The sequence below is a fragment of the Sturnus vulgaris genome, chromosome 13 (assembly GCF_052056855.1).
Source record: "Sturnus vulgaris isolate bStuVul1 chromosome 13, bStuVul1.hap1, whole genome shotgun sequence".
Lineage (NCBI taxonomy): Eukaryota > Metazoa > Chordata > Aves > Passeriformes > Sturnidae > Sturnus > Sturnus vulgaris.
Genome location: NC_142255.1, coordinates 18,547,748 through 18,564,750, shown reverse-complemented (window position 1 = coordinate 18,564,750; position 17,003 = coordinate 18,547,748). Strand labels below are relative to the sequence as shown.

General features: G+C 38.6%; 1 protein-coding gene across 5 annotated transcripts in view; it reads left to right on the top strand.

Moving 5' to 3' along the window:
- DENND4A (DENN domain containing 4A) overlaps nt 1-17,003 on the top strand; it is a 48,760-nt gene that overhangs the window by 27,114 nt on the left and 4,643 nt on the right. For 4 of the 5 annotated variants that reach the window (XM_088172692.1, XM_088172690.1, XM_088172689.1 and 1 more), the window contains 18 exons: nt 82-227; nt 3,264-3,397; nt 4,183-4,318; nt 4,805-5,011; nt 5,109-5,237; nt 5,507-5,651; nt 7,524-7,643; nt 9,094-9,234; nt 10,099-11,192; nt 11,966-12,176; nt 12,938-13,032; nt 13,782-13,957; nt 14,068-14,214; nt 14,654-14,864; nt 15,107-15,361; nt 15,870-15,987; nt 16,142-16,168; nt 16,645-16,807. In XM_088172692.1, coding sequence (XP_088028818.1) covers nt 82-227; nt 3,264-3,397; nt 4,183-4,318; nt 4,805-5,011; nt 5,109-5,237; nt 5,507-5,651; nt 7,524-7,643; nt 9,094-9,234; nt 10,099-11,192; nt 11,966-12,176; nt 12,938-13,032; nt 13,782-13,957; nt 14,068-14,214; nt 14,654-14,864; nt 15,107-15,361; nt 15,870-15,987; nt 16,142-16,168; nt 16,645-16,807 — 3,655 coding nt within the window. The remainder of the gene's footprint in view (nt 1-81; nt 228-3,263; nt 3,398-4,182; nt 4,319-4,804; nt 5,012-5,108; nt 5,238-5,506; nt 5,652-7,523; nt 7,644-9,093; nt 9,235-10,098; nt 11,193-11,965; nt 12,177-12,937; nt 13,033-13,781; nt 13,958-14,067; nt 14,215-14,653; nt 14,865-15,106; nt 15,362-15,869; nt 15,988-16,141; nt 16,169-16,644; nt 16,808-17,003) is intronic. The other variant, XM_014874583.2, reaches the window with a different exon arrangement.

The following is a 17,003-nucleotide window of genomic DNA, read 5'->3' as shown; positions in this document are numbered from 1 at the left end:
ATAAGTGGAAGCTACACTGAGTTCTGGTGAGGCCTTTTCCATTCTGGGCACTCTGACAATGCTGCTGATTGCTCTTTGCAGGCTTCCTGAAGAGCAGGGACCGTTCCCATCAGAAGTTCTACACCCTGATGACCAAAACCCAGATGTTCATTCGCTTCATTGAGGAATGCTCTTTTGTCAGTGACAAGGATGCCAGCCTTGCCTTCTTTGATGACTGTGTGGATAAAGTAAGCAAGTCTTGGTGTGCTTTACAGTGTTTAACTTTTATTGTTGTCTAATTTATCTGAAAAAGTGCAACCAGAATGTATTTGAAATGCAGGTTTGTTTTTGCTTTTGCTTTCCTATTTTCTCATCATTGTAGCCTTCCATTTTCCTTTTTTGTTGGGCTTCATTCCATGTTTTGCTTCAAATTCTTGAGTGTAAGTAAAGCATCATGAGAACAAATTAGAGATTTTCACTGGTATGTAAACTTCTGAAATACTGGCTGTAAGAAGTGCAAGAAGGACTGAACTGATACCCAGAATCTTACATCCCTATTTCTATGAATATTATAAGAAATTCCACACATCGTTGTCATTTATTGGCTACCTGTACCACTCTGTTCTGGGACACTGCTGTTTAAGCAGGGTGCAGTTGTCTGGGATTTCCTGGAAAGTAGGTCACCTGCTGCTTGTTCCATTGGAATTAATGCTGAAGACTGATAACTGCTATTTACAGTTCTTATTTATGACTGGTTTGTCCATGGAGGTGCAGAAGAGCTAAAAGGAGATGTTTTGAGAAGACTGAAAACAGTGACGTTTGAGAGAAATATAAAATAATAGTATAATATTTAATGCTTTTTATAGTTTTTGCTAGTCTCAATATTTTAGTAGTAAGTTTTCAAAATTCTGCTCCCCAATTCTACAGCATGGTTTGCAGGTATACATGGCTTGTAAATTGAATTAATTACAAACATTTCTGTAATGTTGAGTCAATCCCATAGCTGTGTTATAAACCCTTCAACATGCAGTTCTTGCTTTGCCATGTGCCAACTTGTGCATGAAACAGGAGCTCTCCTAGACAGAAATAGACCCCAGTGACTGACCTGCTGAGCTGCACTTGGTTTCCTCTGTGCTGCAGGTTAGTTCCCTGCCTAATGTTACAAAGGATGTTTATTCAGAATGCAATGACTGTGTAAGTGTCAAATTCTATCTGTTGCATTTCATTTTACAGAATGGTTTATGAGGGTGCTGAAGTTGATGACCTAAACTAAAGTTACCTTGTCTGGGAACTCAGACATCTCTTTCAGAAAAGTCATGCTTAGGTTGCTGATATTACTGTGAGATTGCAGATAATCTGTGGAGCTGTTGGAGCTTTCACCTTTTAGAAAAGGTTAAGTAGCCATTTGTACAGCTGAAACAGAGACCTGTCTGTTCTGGTGCCAGGTATTTTGCTGCTTGATGCCCTGGACAGCTTCTTTCCACTATAAAAAAATGCTCATGACAGTTTGGTGAGAGCAAATTTTCCAGAATGCACGAACACTTCTCCAACTTCCATTACTGGCAGTGAGGATTTTATTCAGGTTGATTAATGGGACAGCTATTTCTGTGCCAGGGATAATGGTGGGGAAACTGAGGCACTGATATTGCAGTGCTTTTAGAATTTGTCATGGTTTTAGAATTGCTTGTAAAACTGGATATTCACTGACAATGGGCAGCAGGTTCCCATGTAGGATTTCTTTGAACAATGATATATTTGTCTCATCTCTTTCCTGCTTCTCCGCCCTGGTTTCTCCTAATTTCTGACACCAGTAACATACAGAGTTAAAATATGGAAGTATACCAAAGACTGCTGTACCAGCTAGAGCTTGTAGCCAAGACCAGATATCAAAATTGAATTGGTCCAGTAAAGCCAATATTTATATTTTAATCTTTTATTAGGTGAACCAGTACCTGACAGGGTTTTGGAGAGAGAGTGATGTCATGAGTTGAAAGGTGATACAGTGCTTTCTTCTGGCTAGTTAGAGACTACTGGCTTGAGACAAAATTTATGTACTGTGAAATTAGTTATCTATAAAATATCAGCTAAGCCCTGCCTTGAATAATTTGTGAGACTAGTTTAAGATGAAGAGCAATCTCTTCTATTTTATTTGGTCTCAAACAGCAGCAGCAGATTGTAATTGATTACCCATTTTGTCAACTGAAAGATACAGTGTAATTGTCTCACAAGTTTTCATTTTTCTAGGAATTCAAAAATTACCTCAATTCAACACACATTTAAGCTACTAGCTTTATTATATCTCACTGGTAAAACTTGCAGTTGTGGCATTTTTACATCCTTAGAAGTATTTAAATTGCAAGTAAGGTTTCGTTTACTGCTGCTTCTCAGGAGCCATATGTTCTTGCTACTTGGCTGGTTCAATTTGCTAATGCTTTCCATCTGTCTCATGCAGCAAAATGTGTAATTAAGGACACCTCTTTGTATGTTTATCAAACTTTAAATATTCAAGAATTTTACTGAAACTACTTGATATATTTGCACCTCACTGGAGGGGGAGAGAACTGTGGAATGTGCTTCTTTTTATACATTAACTCTCTGTTGCCAAACTCTTAGGGCATAAAAAACATGCAGTTTTGGGTTCCACAGGTTGCTTATTCATTTCTTTGAAGTATTCTACCATTTGGCTGTCATTTGGTTGCCATTTAAGTAATTTAAATTAGAAAAACAAAGCTATGCCTGTCTCCCTTTAACTTCAGTAAGGTCACACATTTCTATTCCATTCTCTTGGAGTGCAGGTGTGTTTCTGCAGTCTCTGCAAACTATCGGGACATTAAGTGCTGTGTAAGTGACTGCAATTGTGGGTGGTGCTGGTAGTACCTCCTGCATGCATCAGACAATTTGATAAAGCTTGGTATTGTTTTCAGTGGTTAGAAGAGGGGGGAAATAGCTCTTATTTTTATATTTAAAAATAAATTTCAAGTTAGTGTTAGAAACATAGTTCTAGAAATGGTTGTGTTCAGAAGAATTAATCTCTACAGACAACTTCAAATATTTACCTGAAAACAAACACTTCACACTATACCATTAAACACTGATTATTGGGTTGGGGTGGAGTTCACAAAACCAATGCAACACTTACTGTCATTATGGCTTTGCAAAGTGTCCTTGCATTTAAGATGTTGTTTTTGAAGCTGATGCACACTGTTCTGTTGATCATACAGCTGTTAACAGCAGAAAATACAATGCCCCTGGTAACTTCTTTTTCTTTGAACTTCTTCCTCCAGGTAGATATGGACAAAACTGGGGAAACACGACTTATAGAGCTGGATGAGTCCTACAAGAGTGAGCACACAGTTTTCATAACACCCCCTGAGATCCCTCATCTGCCAAATGGGGAAGAGCACCCTCTACAATACAGGTAGCCTAAGGACACAGCAGGATGCCCTTGTAGAGTTGAATATCTAGGTTCTTGGGAGAGTCAGAAGTACAGATTTTTCCTGTCCCTTTAGGTTGCTCGACTAAAAGGTGTGTGTGAAATGGCTGTTGTGCCACTTCTTGTGAAGTTTTGATTTTGTGTGTGTACACACAGAAGCAATAAAACTTAATAAAGCTGGTAGTGATCACATTACATTGTGCTGGCTGTTGACACTTTTTAAGCTTAAAGCTGAAATTTGTGGACCCAGTCTGTTGTCCTGCTGCTGTTACTGATAATGATACAAACTGCAGATGCACTTTGGAAAGAGAGAGTACATGTCAAAGAATCACTGAAAACTAATTTAATAATTATGTCAGATGAGTTTGTTGGTTTCTTCATTAATTCTGAGAAATATTTTTATATCTAATCTGATTTAATCTTTTATATGGTTTGATATTGTTCCTATTGATTTTCACAAACCTCAGTCATGTGATGCTCACTAGGGACTAAGCCACACAGATTATTTTCTTTTATTAACTAGAATCAATACTAATGCATTTGACACATTAATTAAAGAAAATGCTATGACTGTAAGTACATTTATCAATTTAAGTTGCTTACCTGAATAGCAGGTTGAGACTGTTTGTGCAGGCATATGAACCCATGCTGAGGGGTTTGTGAACCTCTTTGTCAGAGATGTCATTAAAGGTTTGCTTTTGTGTCTTTACTCTTATGTGACGTGTTTGCTTTGGAGCTAACTTACCAGAATTGACACATTTCTCTTACAGCTATAATGGATTTCCAGTATTAAAGCTAGAATTGTTTGAACGACCTGAAGGATTTCTCACAGCACCAAATAACAAACTGTCCTCAAAAGCCAGTAGCCCCAACAGCCCATCACCAATGTTCAGAAGAACTAAACAGGTACTTGCTGGTGTTCTTGGAGTGTGAGGTGCTCTGGAAGGGGATAGCTTGGCTTTGGCTGTAAAGCCTGACTGGCAGTGGCTGCAGCCTGATGGTTCTTCACTGATCTGGTGGCTGTAGGGTCTCTGTGTTTATTGTTCTTAGGATGTGCTGCTTGCCTGCACCATATCCTACAAGGCCCCCTGTACAGGTTGTTGCTTGCTGTGCTGTCCCTTCCCTTTCTTCACACTGTTCTCCATGAATTTTTCACATCTACTTCTTGATTGCTTTTCACTGCCCAGGGCTTTGAGGAACTCTAACTTTCAAAGTAATAGAGATTTAAAGAAATGCAAGGTTTTAGCAGTGGAATATTGCATAGTGACTGTTTCTGGTATCACTGTCACTGCTTTTATATTCCTTCCAGTTTCCATAGATATAATGATATGTGTTCAGTTTTTAACATGTAGCTTTGTGTGATGTAGATATAATCTTCCTGTTTCTTTCCAGGAAATTAAATCTGCCCACAAAATTGCAAAGAAGTACTCCTCCATCCCCCAGATGTGGTCCAGGTGTTTGCTCCGTCACTGCTACGGCCTTTGGTTCATCTGCCTCCCTGCCTATGTGAAAGTCTGCCACTCCAAAGTCAGGGCTCTGAGAACTGCCTATGATGTGCTACAGAAAATGCACACCAAAAAAATAGATCCACCTGATGAGGTAAAAGAGCCCCTGCAGGAGGAGTGTGTGGCTTTGAGGGTGGAGCAGTGCTGGGAGCAGCCCAGGCTCACTGCTGTGTGTGTGTGTGTGTTTGCAGGTGTGCTACAGGGTCCTCATGCAGCTGTGTGGGCAGTATGGGCAGCCCGTGCTGGCAGTCAGGGTGCTCTTTGAAATGCAGAAGGCTGGCATCGACCCCAATGCCATCACCTATGGCTACTACAACAAGGTATGCTTTAAAGGGGATGGGAGAGACAAAAATGCATTTTTATCCAGGCAAATAGAAGAAAGAAAAATAACACAGCAGCTCAGGTGTGATTCTGTCCTTTCTTGTAAGTTGAAGAAACACAAGACAGAATCATTTTGTGAGTTTTGGTTTTGTAGGTTTAGAAATCTATTGTATTACTGCCAATGTAACTCAGCCTGAAATTTAAGCTCCTGTTTTCACACCTAACTGTTCCTGAAGATGACTACCTGACTTTGATATTTCCAAAACAGGCTGTTTTGGAAAGCACCTGGCCTTCGAGCAATCGAGGTGGCTATTTCCTCTGGATGAAAATAAGAAATGTTGTCTTAGGAATAGCACAGTTTAAAAAAGCATTGAAAAAGCTACCAGCAAGCACTGCACATACATCTGTTCCTGGTAAAGTATTCACATCCTTCTGTTTTTATATTTTCATGCTGATGAGAAAGTTTATTTCAAAAATCTTTCTTTTGTGAGTTTGATAAAACTGTTTTAGAGAAAAAGACCCAATAGTTCCTGCATAAGTTTTAAAAATCAGTCTCTTCTTATTGCCTTTGAATCTGAAATAGTCTGCTATTTATTTATTGTGGCAGCTATTCACGAGACAAATGGAGACAAAATATGAAACTGAAATTTGTGATCATTATCCTAGTTCATCCAATAATCAGTCTTATAATTGGCAGGAACTTCTGTCCAGCCTTGCCTTTTTAAATTTTCCCCTTTTTTATTTGATGTTAGCTGAGAGGCAACTAGAACTAATCCTTGAGTTGGCAGTACTGATTGCAGGTTCTGCATACCACATGCAATGATCCCTGTTTGTTTTTATCTAGAAAATATGTGAGGCTGTAAATTTCAGGATTCTTTCCTTTTCTTTCCAGTAAAAACTTAGGTAATGTGAACATCAAATGGTCATATGGCCATGCCTGGAATTGATATTTTTTAAAGATACAACTTTCCATGGTATTTATAACTTCCTGGTAGTAAAGCACAATTGTAAAGTAGCAGCAATCCAGTGTAGTTTAATTCAGGCTGACCTTGGAAGACCTTTACAACATACTTTTATTAAATGTATATGGGTCATCTGACTCAACTTTCAAAGTCCTTCCATCCAGGGCTGTTCTGTGATTCCAATTGTGAACAAATAAATCTTTGCCCTGAGGAACAACATACATGGTGGCCTTCTGGCTAGGTTATTTTTCTGGACCTCAGACTCCAGTCCTACTTCTGGCTCACTCATTAACCTTATGGATGGCCTTGAACATTTTTGATTTATTTCTGTCTCTTCTTCATGGAGCTCAGCTTCCTGATAAACCACTTTATTGAAAGCCAGCCATGCAAAGCTCTGTACAAGAGCTTAGCAATGTTGGTTGCAACTCAGACTGTGTAAACAAAGGAAGTGTAAATAATCCTTAATGAAATAACTGTCACTTATATAATTAATAGCATTTGACATCATCTGATTTTTCAAGATTACTTTGTATGAAATCTCATAGCTGGAATGTGTGCTGACTCCTCAGGAAATCCAAAAAAGTCTTCCATAAATTACAGAATATCTTCTTATCTTTACCATAGCAACAAGGCTTTTACCCTGTCTGTAGCCATTCAGTGCAGCCTCTTTTGGGAAAAAAGGGGAAGAAATTTTCAGTTATGTTGGACCCCCTTGATCCTGGAGAGAGACTATATTAATTAAACCAGGGCAGTGTTTTGGCTTGAGAATGACCAGATAAGTGCTTGAGTTTGGAGAGGGTTTGGGGATGATGTTGGTTATTTTTATTTTAATTTAGTTTTGGAGATGAACTCATGTTTGCCACTGCATTGTTTAATTTTTTTTTTACTTTCTAGAGTAAAACCGTGAGAATCACATGCATTAGCATTTCTGTTAATGTTTCTGAGAAACATTTTACAGTAAAATGAAGCCATGTTTAGATGCCTTTTGGAGTTCTTGAAAGAATGTGACCTTTTGATCCAATAAACCAGGCAACAGAATTAAGTCAAACAGTGCTTTAGTTCAGTATTTAAAAAGAAATGTTGCCCATTACCGCTTTAATTTCATCCCCTAAAGCATCACTTCAAATGTTTATGCTGTTGTAAGCCAATCCTTCTTCTCTTCCTTTTTTTTTTTTTTTTGGTGGTAAAATGTTCACTGTTAATTGGAATGTTCTTGATAAGAGGCCTTTGAATTACAGTTGATGTTCAATTTATTCCCCTGCACAGTGTCACACTATTAAACACCATAACTGTCTTCATTCTGATGTTGCTCTGCCCTGACAGGGGGACTTTCAGACACTGCCAATAACACATCACTCAAAGAGGAAGCCAAGCAAGGGAAAACTTGTCTTCAAGACATCCAAGAACAAAAGGAGGACAAGAGAGAGAGTGACTCCAGTTCTTGTACGTATCTTGTGAATGCAGATATCTGCTGCTTTGGGGATAAATAAGGATTCCAGCAAAAGCTAAGTGGGACAGCTGATTCCTCACAGTGAGTGTGTGTGATAATGCCAGTTTATGCCACTGCCTAAAGTTCTTTTTCTAAGTGTAATTTTCTGGATGTCTCTAATGGTTCACTTGGAAAATTACAGTTCTTTTTTTCTCTCCTGTTTCAAATAAGTGATAATGGGAGCATAAAGGCTTAATGATAATTATAGTCTAATGTTTTTGTCTTTTTAAAAAATGAAATTGCCTCATAGGCATAATCTACAGAAAAGCCTTTTCTACCAGTCTGGTTTCTTTATAAATCCTATAAGAGGAGAGCAGCTGAAATTTTGCAAGTCTGAGAGGTCTAAACTACCCAGCTCCTTGGAATTCTCAAATTTTGGGAGATGCATCAGAATGGGAAGGGTTTTTTCTTCAGGTTTTGCATCTGCTGCTCTTGTTTCCTTCAACTGCAGTTGAGCAGCATCAACTTCATGCAAGAACATAGATTGTGTAGTAAAATTGTATAAGCACCACAGATTCCCATGTATATTCATGGAAAATTTACCCTTAGTAAATGTTCCCCTAGAATATAATTGTTTAAATTTTTCAGTGGGCTTTCTCCTACTATTTGGGTCAGCTATCACATTGTAAAGTGATACAAAAGTCTGAGAAAATATGGAATTAAATAATTTGCTTCAGTGTTTTCACCACAATCTTCCTTCTAGCACTAATAATTTTTTCTTCAATTTGCTTAAAAAGCTGTCTTACTCAGGATCATAAGAACATGCATGTAAGACTACAGACAAATTATTGAGGTTTAATGAAACTTTTGAGGATGCAAAAAAAGTGAATTATGCCTAATTTATGACTTTTGGCTATAATTAAGACATTTGTGGCTCTCTATAATAGTATGATGTGCTAAAACATTTTGCACTTTTGGAAACAGCTTGATAATATTAAAGTTGCCTAAAATCCCTTAGGTAATTCTGGTTTTGGTAGTCACCTGCAATTTGTGTCATATCTAAAAGAGTTGAATATGAACATTCACATTTACTTCATTTCTGCTGTGTAGTCCTGGAGGAAATGAGATCTGTGTGAAGCTGAGCCCTTGCAAAGGCAAAAGAAAAATCCTCTTTCACCTCTTCTGTGCAAGTGAACAAGAGTGGTCTTAATCTTCACAACCACCACGTATTTTGGAATGATTTTTGGGCTCTGTGTAGAGACTCTTAAGGAACTTGTAGCTTTTGGGAGTTAAATTTCCATAGTGAAAACCTCTGCCCAGGCAGATATCAGCCTGTGTGCATCATGGGGTGGGTGCAACAAGGTGTCACCTAAACCTGTGTGAGGTGTCCAGTAGGTAATGGGGACTTGAGATTTAAGGGATGTTCCTTGGATTCCACAAACCTGTGTCCTTTTCTGTCTGCAGTGTCTGAAGTGGAGAGCACAAAAGGGAGTGGGGACTGCCTGCCCAAACTGAATTACCACAACTCCAGCAATGACAAAGCCACTTCCAGCATCGTGCGCCTCAACGGCACCGTTGACAATTCCGTGGCACAAGGGAGCAGGGGTGAGAGCAGGGAAAATACAGATATACCTCATTTGTTACTAATGAGTTCTGAGCAGTGTTCCTAAGTTCTGTTGTCCATTAAACTTGCAGTGTTTTATTGCTGCAATAGCAGGGGCTGATGAAAAGTGGGGGAGGGAGAGTTTAGGTTGCAGTCAGCATATGCTGTGTCAGGAAGATGCATGGAAATATTCTGCATTTCCAGATTTTTTTCTTGCTTGTTTTATGGTTTTTTTGCTGTAGTTAACAGCAAAAGTGTAGTTGGGTTTTTTCTTACAATCTCCAGCAAGTAATTAATTCCTTTGGTATGGACAAGGGGTTTCTGTGCAGTAAAATAGAAAAGACACTTTCAGACATTTTAATGAGTCTTTAGTTATGTCAGATCTGATTATTACAATACTGTCAGCTGTGCTTGAAATACTGTAATATACTTTAAAGTCTGCATCTTTGTGCTCTGGCAAAACAATTTATTCAGAGACTTCTCTGATAATAATTCCTTTTGTTGTCTCTGTTTCTAAATCATTAAGTTAGAAAGTGATGCTTTTTTTGCAATTTCCTCGATACCTGTGCTATCCTTAGCTTTCAAACTTTTGTACTAATGTCTCCAAAAGAGACTTGATGATGTTTCTCAAAATGCTCTTTAGGTTGTATGATTTTACTCCCTTTTAAGTGTTTTATTGTCCATCCCTTCCTAAAAGTTATGACCGTAGTCAGCTCAACATTTCAACCTCTGGCACAACACAGTGAATTCCAGCTCTGTGTTGTAAAATGTTTGAAAGATGAGACAAATTTGCATTCTTTTGTACTTTCACTTAGTTTTCTTGTACAGCAACAAATAAAAAGCACCTTGTTCTATCTGTTTTTCAGAGAGTTCTGTAGGATTGCTATTTACATCATCTTTTGAGGATGCCAATGAAGCAGAAGTTATAAAAAGTAAATCCTTGAGAAAGAGACATAAAAGTGCAGTGGAAGCTGACTTAAGGGAGATGCCATGGGAAAGCAGGAACAGGAACCTGAGTGGAGATGGCTTAGTGGGACTCATGATAAACAGAATCAACCAGGAAGCAAACCCTGGAGAAATTGTTGAAAAACTGGGAGCTGATGCCAAAATTCTCTCTAGTGCATTACAGAAAAGCATAAGGCCAAAAACTCTTAATATCAGATCTTCCTCTTTAGAGTCTAAGAGAGAAAGCCTGGAGAAAGAATCCAGTGATGAAGATGCAGCTTTTGATTGCAGTTTTACAGATAAAACAGAGTCTCCTGTTATCTTTGATCTGGAAGACTTGGATGCAGAACCTGAAACACCTACAGCAGTGAAAACTTCCAGTGAAAAATCTAAAAGATTGCAAAGAAAGAGCAGTTTTCCAGTAAAGCCAGTTGAAAAAACAGATGTTGAAACTGGATTTGATCCATTGTCTCTGCTGGTTGCTGAGACAGAGCAGCAGAAAGAGGAAGAGGAGGATGATGATGACAGAAGTGTTTCAACTCCCTCTGCAAGAAGAGATTTAGCTGAAGAAATAGTCATGTACATGAACAACATGAGCAGCCCTTTGTCCAGTCGTGCCCCAAGCATTGAGCTGCAAAAACCCTTCGATGACAGAAATGCCAATAAAAGGAGCCCAACCATTATCCAGCCTTGTAGGAGGTCCAGCCTTCCCCCAAATTCCCCAAGGCCACCCAGTCTTACCAAATCCAAGAGCTACCACTCAAAAAATGAAGAAAGGCCAAGGGACAGGCTTTGGTCTTCTCCAGCTTATTCCCCAAACAGCCCAGCCAAGGAGCAGCCCCAGGACACAAGCAGTGCACTGACACTTGTGTCATCACCATCCTTCAACTTGGACACGCTGCTGACTCCCAAGTTTGATGTTCTGAAGAGCAGCATGTTCTCTGCTGGAAAAGGGGTTGCAGAGAAGGCAAGCAAGTGGTACTCCAAATTTGCAATGTATGCTGCATCTGCAAAGGTAAAGGTTTATTAAGAACCTATAAATGAAGGAAAATACTTTGTAAAGGTTTAATTACTGACTTACACGTGATGAATCCCTTGCATGACATGTCATTGTAGACTATGTACATGAACTTGTTTTAATGATATTTGATATACCAGAACCCTAATTTTAATATCCTGAATAAAATTTTAGTTTAGTTGGGTTCTGAATATATTTGATGGGAGAACATAAGTGTGTTGACAGAACAAAGACTGCTGTGGCTTCTCTTTTTAACCTAAAGAAGAAACACTTAAATAAACAAGTACTGGTTTGAAGTCTTTATTGCTTTTATAAGTAAGGGGAAATCTGGTTGTATTGGTTGCCAAAATAATTTAAAGCTAGTTTTGATCTGAGGTCATTTGTTAGAATGTTGTTTGCTGCTACCAATTCAAACCAAAACTACTTTTGTTCCCAGTCCTTGGGAATGAAGAGAGACACTTGCCTTGTCCATCCTAATGTATTCCTACAGCTGCTGATAATTCTTGTAGCAATGGGGTGAAATAGTTCTAGGATCAAAATGGTTATGATTTCACTTAATTATTTTTGCTAGGAGAATCTTTTAAAAAGAATCCTGGTGTAGCTGATTAACCCAGAGTGAGACTTTCTTTGTCTTGCCTCAGTTCTGAACACAGGTCTATGATCCTCCAAGAAGGGAGGGTCATGCCTGGAATTTACTAAGATAAAGAAGACTGCCCCTTTTTTTGGACATATTTTTGCTTTCATTTTCTCACTGGAACTTCTTTTATCAGGATCAAAATTCAGACCGAGCAAGTGTTTCATCTCTTGGAGCTCTGGACTCAGAATCTACTTCTCTCACTGATGAAGATGTCTGCAATGATTTTGAAAGTGCTTCTCCTCAGGAGAACACCACATCAGAAATTAAGGGAATTAGCATCAGCAAGACAAGCTTGGAAAGCTCAGCTTCCCATGATAGCTCAGCTAAGCAATTTGACCAGTGTGGTAAGAGACAGTTTTTGCGTGGCATTCATCAATCTGAACAAAAACATTCCAGTTTTAAAAGTTGTTCTTTCATAATTCTCAGTTTAGGATCACCCCAGTCATTAATCCTTTTTGTGGAAGAAGTAAATTTTTTCTTTCACTACCTGAAAACTGAAAACTCTTACTCAAATAGGAAACCTTTTGAGTCCTTGAGTATTCATGTAAACACCTTAATTGTGTAAGTTGTACAGCTCCAGAACACATCCATAAAAACATTTTAATGGTAACTTCATTGGTGTGGTTCTGTTTTCTAAAAGTTGTAAAAATACTTTTTAAAAATCTGTTACAATTTTCTAGAAGTCACTGTTGACGCTGATTATCAGACAGCCTGTAGTTTTTTTTCTTTTTTTTTAATCTGTGCTGGATAATTGATCGTGACTGTATCAGTTTCTGGTTTAGGGTACAAACAGTGCCTCTTGTCCTTCCCTAGTTTTTGTCCACATAGAAGGTGTGGCTATGAATTACTTAAAATTTGTTTCCAAGCTACCAATTTGGAAACATATGGAACATATGGAAATTGTTTGTTGGTAGTTTTTATTTTTGTCTTGGTTGGTGCTGGGCAGATGGCAGCACACACTCCACAGTTCTGTACCAGTGTATCTCATTTGTTACATCTTCCATCACACATTTTATTATAACTGCAGTATTGTTTGAGCAGGAAAACAGGGTGCTAAAAATGCATTTTCTGAATAACTTGTACTTTGGGTTTCTTCTGTTAACAGGTTCTCTTTCCAAGTTCCCTTTACCTGACAAATCAGAGTTGGTGTCTTCCTGCAGCACCAGCAGTACCAGCGTGTTCCAGAACTATGCCATGGAGGTACAGGATGATTTTCTCATTTAATTAATGGCCTTGGACCATGTGTCTTTAAATATGAATATTATCTGTATCTCTGGTAAAGTTCAAAGCTTCAAACTAAAACACTGAAAGACAGATGGATATTTCTGTCACAAAGTAGATTTAATTTCAAATCCTTGTCTAGAAAGGTCTTTATTTCAGTCACATCTTTTGGGCCTTAAAGCTTCAGTTCTCAAGAGTTTGCTATTGGATGCAATTGAATTCAGGCATCTAAATCCCTTGTGGAGGTAGTATTTTCACTTTGAACAAATTTAAATCTGAAGTAGCACTGGATGTTTAAAAACACAGAAGAGAGAACTGCTATTTCTTGGTGTAACTTCCAGTAAGATCACTTTGCTTTTTATTGTTAGGCTGATTTGGGTGACTCTTTGTTCCACTCCCCCACCCCGGATTTAGGTTAATGACTATTCATTTGCATCTTTTTCTCCTATTTCTACAATACTGACAGTCACTACAAAAGTGTATTTAAATTCTAATCATAATTTATGTAGCTGCATAAATATTCCTTTACTTTTATGCCTGCATATTACCAATAATATGTTATTGTTCATAGAAATATTATTAAACAACTGGCTGATTTTCATCTGAGAAGCAATAAGGAGATGAACTTGTATGCAAGTGGGAGGGTGAAGATTTTGGCTGTAGTTTGAAGTGCTTTGTGCCACAGAAGGAGCTTTGGGAACATGTCCTAGTGTTGTTGCCCTGTTCAGGTTCTCATCTCGAGCTGCTCTCGGTGTCGGACTTGTGACTGTTTGGTTCACGATGAAGAAATCATGGCAGGCTGGACAGCAGATGATTCAAATCTCAACACCACGTGTCCCTTCTGTGGCAATTTATTTCTGCCTTTTTTAAGCATAGAAATCCGAGATCTTCGGCGGCCTGGACGGTAAGAGCAGTATTTGAATTTACCTCCATTTAAATGCTCATTTTGGGAAGTGCTTTTTGTTTGGGATTGAGGTTTTTGTGGACAATGTTAAACTTTTGCTTTCCCTGCAGGTATTTTCTGAAGTCCAGCCCTTCTACAGAAAATATGCAGTTCCCATCCCTTTTCTCCAATCAGAGTGGGAAGTCCTGTAACACCACAGCCACTGTTGGCCTCACTACATCCCTGATGTCAGTCCAAGAAGATATCAACTCAAATAGGTAAACGTGCATTTCCTGCCTAGAAATTCCTCAGCTTCTCTGTGCATATGCATGTATTTTAGTCAACTAAAATCAATTTATATTCTATTCCTCAAAGAAGAGAGATTGATTTGAGAGAGGATCTCTCTGCTGTGTCTCCCTTGTATCTCAGCTGGCCACATCATGCTTCCTCTGCCTGATATGCACCATTTCATTCCTAATATAAAAATTCATGTTGGTATTTGTAATCCTGTGAGTTCTATGAACTCTGAGGACATATGTGTTCATCATCAGTGCAAGGGAGAATAAAACTTGCACTGTAACATGAATGAGTGTGGTGATGGACAAGGCAGAATTCAAACTGTCACGTCCATTATTTCCAGTTTATTTCTGTCTGTGTACATTTTGAAGCACTCAGAATAAAACAAAAAACTGAGATTCTTTTTTTCATCTCCTCTAGCAAATCTAAGCAGCATGACAATGTTTATGCTAGAAGTATTCAGATCCCCTCAGGAAGAAGACAAAATGCCTCTGGGTCAGAATGTACAAGTCACCCTGTAGCAAGGAGTATCAGTACATTTGGTCCTTTGGAAGAAGATGAGAAGGAAAACCAGAAAATCAACCACATCATTCCTACTGGTAGCCTGCCTGCTACTTTGCAAGGACCAACAGTATGTAGTTTTTTCTACCTTAAGTCATTTTTTCATGTTTGCTATAGATTAGAGATATGTGTAACAGTGTTAACCTTTCTAAATTATAGTAAATGCTAGGTTGTATTCTTTAAACTCCTGCTAGTTGGAGCTTTTAGATATTGCTGCGTGTCACAGGGAACAAAAGCATTTATAAGACCCTGTAAAGACAGTTACATTCATTACATTAGTTACAATTAATGGCATTTTTTCTGTTGCTGCAGGATTCCTTGGGCCTGGAATGGCGCTTGCCTAGTCCTGATCCTATAACGGTTCCTTACCTCAGTCCTCTGGTGGTGTGGAAAGAGCTTGAAAGCTTACTTGAAAATGAAGGGGATCATGCAATAACAGTAGCAGACTTTGTAGATCATCATCCCATCGTGTTTTGGAATTTGGTGTGGTATTTCAGGCGCTTGGACTTGCCCAGCAACTTACCTGGATTAATACTTTCTTCTGAGCACTGCAATAAAAACTCCAAGGTATGGAATCAGATAGGAAACACTGGCATAGGAGGAATGGCTGTTTTCCCATGTAGGAAATCATTACATTTCTTAGAAATGTGTCTTGCACTATGCTGAGCCCAGTCCTGAATTAGTAAAGAAGGTGTCAGCTGAGGGAAGATATTCAAAACTCTGGAAGATGTGCTCAGCAGTCCTTGTGGGGGACTGGTGTTTAGCTCTTACTCATCCCACTGCAATTTGTGATCCTCACTTTCAAAGAGTAAATTGCTAGTCAGTTTTGTTGCTATTTGAGTAGCAGTAGCTGAGCAATAGAAGGAGGAAGTTTAGATTTTTTTGACTGTAGAAAATAGGCAAAACACTAATTTGCCATGTCACTGCCAATCTCGTTCAGATTTAGCTTTCTGTATGTAGTTTTAATAGCAAAGCTTTTTACCATGAGACCTAGAGATGTGAAGATACTTGTTAAATACAGAACTCCTTTGTCATGACTTTGTAATAAAATCCTTTTGTGTGTTCTCCTGTTCAGATTCCACGGAACTGTATGTCAGAGGACAGTAAATATGTTCTCATTCAGATGCTGTGGGACAACATGAAATTGCATCAGGATCCCAGGCAGCCTCTGTACATTCTGTGGAATGCTCAGAGTAAGTTTTGTTTCTAGTGGATTTTGGTGGTATTTTTTAAGAACAAGTCTCATCTTGAGCAACTGAAGCATGTGTGTGGAGAAAAGATGTCTTTGTGGATCATTCACAAAAGCTCCAATACTGATGTGTGATCATGCTGCTTTTTGTCTTGCAGGTCAAAATCGCACTCTTTTGTTTGAGAGTGAGTGTTAAATTTGGTGTTGCTATTCTGAGTTTGGGTGAATTGTTTTGGGGGGAGGTTAGTTCTGTGCTTGGCAGTAAACTGCTTGAACAAGTTTCAGTTTTCCAGCATTTCTGTTTCAGATCATTGAGTGGTATTGCCAGTGGCTTTTTCTTCACTGGGAGGGGAGGAATGAGAAGGAATGCATTTCATTGATGCTGTTCATCCGCTTAGCTCATGTTCTTATTTTTAGAATTTGCTTACTCAGTTTTGTTGCTGGTGTTGGATCACACACCTGAAAATAGCTCATGGCCCATTGCATCTGTTGAGTTTTCTTATGTACTTTTTGTGGTCTACGTTGATAATTTTTTTACTTGATGTTTTGTTCACTACATCCATGTCAATATTTTCACAGATCCTGTAATCTTTTTTTAACAACTCTATACTTGCTACACAAAGAATCTATTTATTCTTACAGCCTTTCTAATGTTTTTCAGCCCAGAAGTACCCAATGGTCCAGTTATTGCAAAAGGATGATGACTCCTTTAACCAGGAGCTCTTGAGGAGTATGGTGAAAAGCATTAAGATGAATGATGTGTATGGACCAATGAGTCAGATACTGGAGAGGCTCAACAAGTGGCCACATATTAAAAGACAGAGGTAAGACCACCAGTGTGCCTAGCTGGAGCAGAGTTGGGCAGTAATCAGCTAATTAATGTGAGTTATGTTTTCCTAGTATGATTTTAACCAAAAAAGCACTGTTTTTCACCAATGTTCCCAAAGTTATCACTCTGGTAGATTTTTTTTATGGTAACTTTCACAAACTTAGTTTCCACATTTTTCTTCTTTTCACTTT